The 9,002-nt window shown below is 60.4% G+C and overlaps 1 protein-coding gene across 1 annotated transcript in view; it reads right to left on the bottom strand.

The window, feature by feature from the left end:
* Positions 1-6,996: 6,996 nt before the first annotated feature.
* Positions 6,997-9,002, bottom strand: part of CROCC2 (ciliary rootlet coiled-coil, rootletin family member 2) — an 85,450-nt gene continuing 83,444 nt past the window's right edge. Inside the window, exons 30-31 of the mRNA XM_026449074.1 lie at positions 8,713-8,892; positions 6,997-7,353 (exon numbers count right to left, since the gene is read on the bottom strand). Coding sequence (XP_026304859.1) covers positions 7,267-7,353; positions 8,713-8,892 — 267 coding nt within the window. The 3' untranslated portion in view covers positions 6,997-7,266. The remainder of the gene's footprint in view (positions 7,354-8,712; positions 8,893-9,002) is intronic.

Below are 9,002 nucleotides of genomic sequence, written 5' to 3'. Positions count from 1 at the left end.
CGCGGGGTGTGCGGGCGGGACGGGGCGCGGGCGGAGCAGGGCGCTGGGGGACGAGGCTGCGCGCGGGGGTGGCCGGGCGGGGTGCGGGGAGCGCTGGCGCGCCCACTGGCCGCACCGTCGGGGGCTCCGCGTCCCGCGCCCGTTCAGCCGGGCCGCGCTCTCTCCGCAGCTCCGCGGAGGAAAGCGCCGGGCGGGACCGCGTTCGGGGCCAGCCCCGCCCCTGGGGCCACGGTTTAAATATCCAGCCCGGCGGTCACTCGGGGGGCGGGGCCATGCAAATCGGGCGTCTCTTAAAGCGCCAGGCCCCGTGGGAGGGCGCGGGCGCGCGGGGAGCTCCGTCCCCTGGCCCGGGAAACAGGCAAGTCGAGGGCCCTGCGGGCGCGCGCCCCGTGGTGTGGCCACGCTCCTTCCCGGGTCCCGACCCTGGTGGAGGCGCCTGGACCCTCAGAGCCGTCCTGGGGCAGACCTGAGTCCCTAAGGCCTGAGACGCTGGGCCCGCCCTGAAGGCGTGTCATCATGCGGGGGGCGGGAGGGGCACCCTGGCCGGGCAGTGCCTGGATGAACCTTTCTTAGAGTGGCCAGAGGCCCGTTCCATGCTGCCCCCTTCCCAGCCCTGAGCCTGGGAACGCCAGGCTTCCAGCCACAGGGGCAGGCTACCCGCGGAGCCCACTCCCTGCCTGGGCTTGTGTGAGGAAGAGCCGGGACAGGAGACTTGGAGGCATGGAACAAAGTGTTTGCATCTGCGCGGCCACATCAGGAGAAATTCCTGGGAGGTTCAGGACCTCGGGGGCGACCCCTGGGTAAAGCAAACCCTCCGTGGGGAAGACTGACCCACTCAGGCCCTGGGGGCAAGCGGGCCCATGCCGCTGGCCTTGGCAGGCTGGGGCAGGACCCTGAGTCCCAGGATTTGAATTCAGGGTCCACACCCTGTGGCCTGCCAGCCCTCCCCCCTGCCTCTGGGGCTGCTGGCCTGGGCAATGCTCTGTGCTTGTCTGTCCTTCCTCAGGGGCCCAGCCGGGACCACCTCTGTGTCCCCAGGCTCATGGCAGGGTCTGATTCCTGGAACCCACCCGGCCCACCCTCGTCTCGTCTCTTAGTGTTGGGTGATGTTGGCTGCGTGCCACACTGGGGCCCCCAAAGATAAGGGTGCACCCCTCAAACACAAGCAGAAAAGGCCGGGCTGATGGTAGCTGCATCCACCACTGAGGTGCTGCGTGGTGCTTTGTCTTCGCGTTTGTATCTTCTGAAATGTCTCAGGTGAGCATGTGTTGTTTTTCAGCGAGAGCCGGCGCAGTCAATGTTATTTTTAAGAAGCAGCGGAGGGTTCTCTGGGTGTGACTGGGTGTTGCTGGTTCTCACAGATCCTGCACTTGGTGTTTTCACTTAAAGGTTCACGACCCTTTAGATTTGGTGTCAGGGCCAGGTGCAGAATGTTTAAGGAGGGGCTGACCCTGCACTGGCACGCCCCTGCGAGTGAGCGCCTCCTGAAAGCTTGCCCCTGGCACCTTTCCCACCCTGCATGGGGTGGCGATTCTGTTTGCAGAGAGGTAAACTGAACCTGGGAGAGGACGGGCGCTGTCCCACAGTTAGCCCTTAGGTCACGGTCCCAGCTTTCAGAGCTCCAGGACAGCAGCACAGCCATGGTTCCAGGGCCAGGAAGGTCAAGGCCTCCTGTCTTTGGAGGAAGGAATCAGAGAGGGGCTTGTAGAATCCCTACTTGAGGCCGGCTCTCGGTGAGAACCTGGCGAGGAGAGACACGTCTCCACACACATGGACACACGTCCACGCACACATGCATACTTATTCGCATGCACGGAGGCAGCATACGCACACACACGGGCCCTCAGGAACATGCTTTAACCCCTTCCTCAGCCCAGCCCTGGCCTCCCTGGGCAGGGAGGGCTGCTCCCACTTCTTGCTGGCACAGGCTGTGGGGTCAGGACAAGGCCCCACGTAGCAGCCTCGGGAACAGAGCTGCCAGGCGTCACCGTGGCGGGAATCAGGGAGAACGCTTTTCTATTTGTCTTTTTTCTAGAAAGACCTGGCAGCCCTCTATCCTCTTTTCAGTGCATTTGGGGCCTGGCTGGAAGGCCCTTCCCATGAGTTTGCGAAGGTGGGGGGCGGCAGTGCCAACCCCAGGGCAGGATTTCTCCCCTGAAGAAGCGTCATCATGAGGGCTTGAGGCTTTGACCCCCCCTAGGGCTGGCCCACCTCCTGCCCTGTCCCTGCTACCATCCACTTCCCACCACATGCTCCTGCTCTGCTCTCAGAGCCCAGCCAGGGTGCCGCCTCCAAGCTGGCTGCTCAGGCCACAGGCGCTCTTCTCACCACTGCTGACCTTCTCTTGAGCACATAAGACAGGGGCCTGGGTAACGACCCATTTCTGGGCTGGGTTTGGGTCAACTTGGGGGCAGGGCTGCCCAGGGCCCAGGGCATCTTGGGGCACACAGTGGCACTCAGTGACTGCACCGAGTGGAGGCCTGTTTCTCCAGGCGGGTGGGCTGGTGGGCCTCGCAGGGGTCTGCAGAGCAGCGTTTGGAAACGCTCAGGCTCGTCCTTGTCCCAGAGAGTCAGAGCTCGTGGGCCTGGGGAGCAGCTGGCCGTGGGCCAGACCCTGGTCATGGCCCAGAGAGGCCACTCTTCCTTGGGCCCGTACCCTGCTGACCAGCCTTGGCCTGTGCCCTGTGCAGATTTCCAGCCGGGCCCGGGGATCTGGGGGTTAACACAAAGCCCCATTGCTGCTGGGCATTACATTTCATTAAACACACACACACACACACATGCACACAACTCTGCAGGCAAAAAAGAGAAAAAAATGTTTTTTTCAGGTGCTAAAAATATGATCAGGAAATACTTTCCAGCAATGTGCTGTTTTAGGCTCCCCTCTGGACTCAAGGGCGCCTTTGTCTCTGCCACAGAAAATCCACATTTATCAAAACCAAAATTGTTTTATCAAGCAGGCTCATGTTCCGTGGCCAGGAAACCCGAGGCTCCCCAACCGGCCTGTGACATTTTAATTTAGGGCCTGAGTGTGTGTGCAGCTTCGATGGGGTGCCCTGGGAGCTGCCCTCAGGATGCCCCAAGGCTCGGGGCTCCACGCAGGCGAAGGTGGGGGGTGCCCTCCCCAACCTGCACCTGGTCGGCTGGGCCTGTTTGTCTGGTCCTCACAGGGTAGGGGTGGGAGATCCCAGGGGGCTCAGGCCTGGGCTGCCAGGGGCAGGAGCTGGCTGGCTGTAGCCCACCCTAACGTTTTCTCCTTCTCTCCCAGAAGTGGCAGGTGGAGTGCAGGTCCCCTGCCCCAGAAGCCCCGATACCAAGTAAACCTCCACATGCTCTGGAATGAGGCCAGGAGGTCACAGAGGCCAAGGGCCGCTCCACCTGCTCACCTGGTCACTGTCCAGGTTGGGGTCTTGGTGCAGTTGGTCCCCTGAGGGAGAGTGGGGGCCGCGCAGCCGGCCCTGCACCTCCTCTTCTCATGCACACGGAGCCGCGCACACGTTGACTACCATGACGGGACTTCTGTGGTTGATCTTAGGGAAACGACGGGACTGGGGCTCAACACTTCCTTCCCAGGATGTTCACTGCTGCGTGGGCTCAGGCATCGGCTCTCCCTGTCCTGGAGGTGATGAGACCCTGCCTCCCGTTGGGAGCCTTGTCCATCTCCCGAGTGCCCAAGACAGGACAGAGCCCTGTGGGCTCCAGGACGGCGGGGACAGCCAGCAGTGGAGGGGCACTCAGGCCCGGGGTCCTCCGATGCCCCAGAGTTTCTGCAGCAACAAAATCATGCTCTGAGGCGTTTTTAGTGGTTCTGGAAAACTCTAATGGTATCGTGTCAAGCAAAAGTTTTAAAAAATAGTACTCTGAGTAGCATCCATGCTATAGCCTCAACCGTCCTAAGCACACGTGTGCTAGCAAAAGGGAGAGCTGAGTGTCACCTCAGGGGCTCTGCAGGTCACAAATCATGGTGGTGGTGACATTCTTCTTTCTATGTTTCCCTGCTAACATTTTTTTGCAATTAATTTGAAAAGTATGAATGTTTTGGAAGCCCAGATAAACAATGCTCTTGGTTCCAGCTGGCCCACTTCCTGCCCCGGCTTCAGCCAACCAAAGCTTGTGCTTCCCTCAACCTGGGGTGCTTCAGAGGGCTGGTCTGCCATTGGGTGCTGCCGTCTGTGTTCAACGTGGCCCCTCCTCCAGTGCCCCCTCCCCAGGGGGCCTTCCTCTCCCATTTGTCCCTTCCGTGTGTTCATCTGCATCCCCATCCTTGGATGCCTGCAAAGAGTGCTGCCCCCTGACCCAGGCACCTGAGGTCCTGTCAGAGCATCAGAGGTTCCTGGCCAGAGGCTGGATAGGACCCACCAACACCCCCTGCATGCCCCACATTCCTCAGCAAGCCTCAAGGGTGGCAGGAATCCGAAGGGATTTTGTGTTCTGTCTCAGACAGAAGCTGGGCCCCTGCCTGCATCCCTGCCTTGTGCGGGGGAGGGTCTCCTGGCTTTCAGAAACCCTGGGCACATGTATCCCCTCTGCCCACCGGAGAGGGCAGGCAGAGGAAGAGCCAGACTGTGGAGGCCTCCGAGGCCACAAGTGTTATGTGTGGCTCCAGCTCCATGAGGTGGTTCTGGGGGTCCATCCCCTGCAGGGACAGGCCTGAGGGCCACCTCTGAGTTTCCACCGACACCCAGACTTACTGTGGGTTCTAGAGGCAGACCCTGAGAGTTGCCCTCCCCTTGGGAGCACCACGGATCTGCGCCGCCTCCACCAGGCTGGCCTCAGGGGCTGCTCCCTCGAACACCCTGGCCCCGCTGGACCATGGCCGAGGCTGCTCTACAGGCTGGGGATGGCAGCAGGGAGATGGACACAGCACTCGCAGAGCCGTGGCTGCTGCTGGTGATAGTCCCTCCACCGTTGGCTGAGTCCTTCTGGCCTCAGCTTGGGTGATCCTTCACGGAGGACACACCATGGCCCTCTCGGGCTGGGATCACCCCACTTTATAGACGGGGAAACCAAAGCCTAAAGAATCTGTCCAGGGTTGCACAGCTGGTGGGGGCACAGCTGGGACCCCCGTCCAGGCAGGCCTGGGCTGGAGGCTGGCTGCAGGCCACGCGTGGTGTTTTCCCCTCAACTCTGCAGAAGGCGTGGGAAGGGGTCCAGCCCCCTCTTCCCTTGGCCTTGCCTTCACGAAGGGGCAGGGGGACCCCAGCCTCTGGGGCATGTCCTCTGGTTAACGTGGGTTCTGCCTGCCCCTCACTGGGCAGATGGGCCTGGGGTGAGGCCAGTGGAGAGGGAGCCTTGACCTGGGCTGTCAGGTCCCTGGGCCTGACCCCCTTCTGTCGACCTGGTGCAGACTTGTCCCAAAGCAAGGCTTCCTCCTTATCTGCAAACCAGGTGCTCAAAGGGCTGCTGTGAGAACAGAGGGAGAGCTCTCCAAACCCCAGCACGGTTCTCAGTCATCATGACACCCACACACACAGGCCCATGCACGACCGCTGGGCATGTTTAAGAACATCCCAATGTATTTCCACTAGAAAAATCCTCTTTTCCTAAATACATGCCTTTAGGTTGAACAAGTTAAAATAGCATCTCCTATGCCGATTTAACTATTTGTTAAAATTCAAAATTCTGAGGCCCCCACGTGCATTTCAAATATTCACCATGAGCAGCCAGGGCGGGGAGGGTCCTGAAACTGCCGGAGAGCGAGCTGTCTAAATAGGGCTGCGGAGTGGGAGTCCCCCTCTATGAGGAGACTGTGGATGGGGAGGGAAGGCAGGGAAGGGACATACCTACTAAGTGCCAGGCCCTAGCACCACACGCTGCCTCTCAGTGACCCTCTCCACCTGCCATCTGGCAGAGCGCCCTCCAGCAGTGGGGCAGGCCTGCCTGCAGTCCTCCGCCCTTGACTGGACATGGCAGGGAGTGCCTATTAGGGCACCTGTGCCACCACTGACTCCTCCTTTGCCCAAAGTAACCTCTGCTCATGGGTCACCAAGCTCTTCCCCTCAGAGCCCAGGCTGAACCTCAGAATCCTTCTCAACACAGCCCCCAACAATCAGGCAGAGGTGCAGCAGGAAGCAGCCTATTTGACCACCTCTCTTTAGCTATTGATTTTGCACAATTTACAGCAGATGGTAACTCCATTACTAAGTCCACCAGAAAACCAGGTGTGCCAGGACAGACTATTTTAAGTCCCAGAGTGATCTTGAAATAGACACTGTTGCACATTGAGCTGCGGCTCACAGTAACTGTGATGGGGTGGGGGCCGGGAGCCTCTGGCCAGAGCCCTTGCTGCTGGGGCGGGAGGCCCCTGGGGTACATGCAGGGATTCACTGGGCTGGCTGGTGCCCCACAGACATCACAAATGACCACCTATAAAGCATGCGGCCCTTTGGAGAGGAGAACAAGTCACTCTGAGCAATGGTCATGGAGACGAAGCGCAGATGGACACAGGTGGCCCATGCCACAGGCCCAAGATGGCTGCCTGTGTCTCCATAGCAACCCGGCCGGAGTCCCGCAGGACCGCTCCCAGCGTTTCCAGGCCGGGAACATGGGAGGCTCTGTAACAGCTTTAAGTGTTACACTCCCCTGCTTCTGGCGGCCAGTGAGTCACGGGGACTTGAATCTGAGTCACTTCCAGCCACCTGCCACCGTGACGGCCGCAGTTCCTGGATGCGGAGGCTCGCAGCCGCTGGGCGTGGGGATGTGGTGGCTGGCCTTACAGGACATTATGTTTTTGGCTCCACTTGGTGGAAATGTTTTCCACGTGTTTTCCCGTGTTTACAGAGCTGAGGGCACGGAATGAAGCCGGGGAAGCCAGCCTGACAGGGCCTGGCCCCGGGGGTCTGGCCAGACCAGCTCCTTCAAAGTGGAAATGGAGTGCCAGGCGGGGGCAGGCTGTGAGGATGCCCAAGCCCCTGCTCTCTGCCAGAGGAAAAGGGGCTGTCAGAGATGAACGACCTGCAGTGTGGTCCAGCACCAGCTGCAGGCCGAGTCCCCAGGGGCCGGAGGAGCTCTGTGGTCAGTGGGCTCAGAGTGTGCCACTGCCTGGGGACCCTGAGGAGTGAGTGGTGGCTACCTGCACCCTGTGCTTTCTGCTGGCATCGTGCCCACCCCATTTGAGCTTTGTCTCTCTTGTGCAGAGCACACGGCATTGGTTTTCCCAACAGTGGTTCCCCCAGCAGCCCAGGGCCTCCAGCACCTTCCCCAGGGCCCCCTGCAGGCCAGTCAGGGCTGAAGGCGGCTAGGCTGCTGGGTGGTGTGCAGCAGGCCTCACTGTCCTGCCTGGAAGGCCTGGTCGAGGTGGGCCTGTTGCCGCCGCTGCACTTCCTGGTCCAGTTGCTCCTTCAGGCCGGCCACCTGGGGACAGAACGGTGGCTTAGGTCAGGTGGGCAGGCTGCTTGGCCAGGGCCCCAGGGCACAGAGGCATGGAGGGCTCTGTGACAGGAAGGGCTGGAGGCCACAGTCCACAGCTCCCGAGGACAGGTGGCATGCATGGGACAGAAACATCAAGCAGACGTCAGACCGACTCCCTTGCTGCCAGAGGGATGCGCAGTTCTGCCTCTCACCACGGATGCCCACTCTGCCCACCTGTGGACGCCTCAGGATTATGGCCACTGCGCACCCTGGGTGGATGGGCCTGCTTCTATTCAGGCCATGAAAGCGCTGAGAATGAGGCCAGGTGCAGTGGCTCACGCCTGTAATCCCAGCACTCTGGGTGGCCGAGGCGGGCCTTGGGCCTCAGGATCACCTGAGGTCAGGAGTTCAAGACCAGCCTGGCCAACATGGTGAAACCCCGTCTCTACTAAAAATACAAAAAATTAGCCAGGCGTGGTGGTGGGCGCTTGCAATCCCAGATACTCTGGAGGCTGAGGCAGGAGAATCGCTTGAACCTAGCAGGTGGAGGTTGCAGTGAGTCGAGATCGTGCCACTGCACACCAGCCCAGGCAACAGAGTGAGACTCCATCTCAAAAAAAAAAAAAAAAAAAAAAAAAGGCACTCAGAATGATAAGGAAATAAATAAATGTCCTTTTGCTAATAAATTTAGCAAAAGTGCTTTGGTGGTCGGGGGCCCTAACTTGGGGATGACACTGGGCAGTCAGGTCACCTCCTGGGCCTCAGTTTCCTCATCTGTAAAATGAACAGACAGCTCTAAGGTCCTGACAGCTCTGAGCTCCAAAGCTCCGTGGTTCAGCCCAGCAAGTCTGTCACGTGCACCTATGCATGTGTGGGTGTGCAGTGCACAACGCCTCACTGTGCCCACCTCATTCCCACATGTGCCACGCGTACCATTGTTTTCCCTTTGTGACTCTGAAGGACAGGTGCAGGGGCTGCCTCTGCTACAACCGTGTGTGCCGGGTGCTGTCTAAGCACCTCACACATAGCGACAGCTCAGTCTCCCAGTGACCCCTCACAGGAGCTGTCCTCCCTACCCCACTTTAGAGACAGGGCAATGGAGGCTCAGAGAGGGCGGTGGCCTGCCCCAGAATCCACGCTCCACCTCCCAGTGACCTCACTGGGATATGAGATAAACCTCGTGCCCTCGAGAGCAAAGTGCAGGCAGTGCCTGGAGCGGGTCTGGAGCCCACTGGGTGGCAGTGGAGAGCCCCTGTTGCTAGAAGACTTCAAGAAGTCACCCCTACTGGGTGCTGCTGCGGGGATGCCAGTCCTCCCTCCCTCCCTCTGCCCTCACCCAGGGGGTTGGGGTCCCGACCTTACCTGCTCTTCCAGCATCTTCACCCGCTGCTGGTGGGTCCATTCTTGGGACTCCAGGGCCTGCGTGGCCTGCGATGGGGCCCCGTGCAGATGCTCTGCCTCTGTGGCCAGGTCCCGCCGGTGCTGGGCCGCCAGGTCCCGGAGCTGCTGGGTGTGGGCCTGCTCCATCTCCGCCATCTGGGCCTGGAGTGAGAACTTGGGCGTCTCACTGCTGTCTCACCGAGGGCCACACAGAATCCCAGGGCAGGAGTGCCACAGGGTGTTCCACCTGCCCTTGTGGGCCCCACTGTCCT

Source organism: Piliocolobus tephrosceles, chromosome 11 (genome assembly GCF_002776525.5).
Source record: "Piliocolobus tephrosceles isolate RC106 chromosome 11, ASM277652v3, whole genome shotgun sequence".
NCBI lineage: Eukaryota > Metazoa > Chordata > Mammalia > Primates > Cercopithecidae > Piliocolobus > Piliocolobus tephrosceles.
This window is presented reverse-complemented; position numbering and strand designations above follow the sequence as displayed.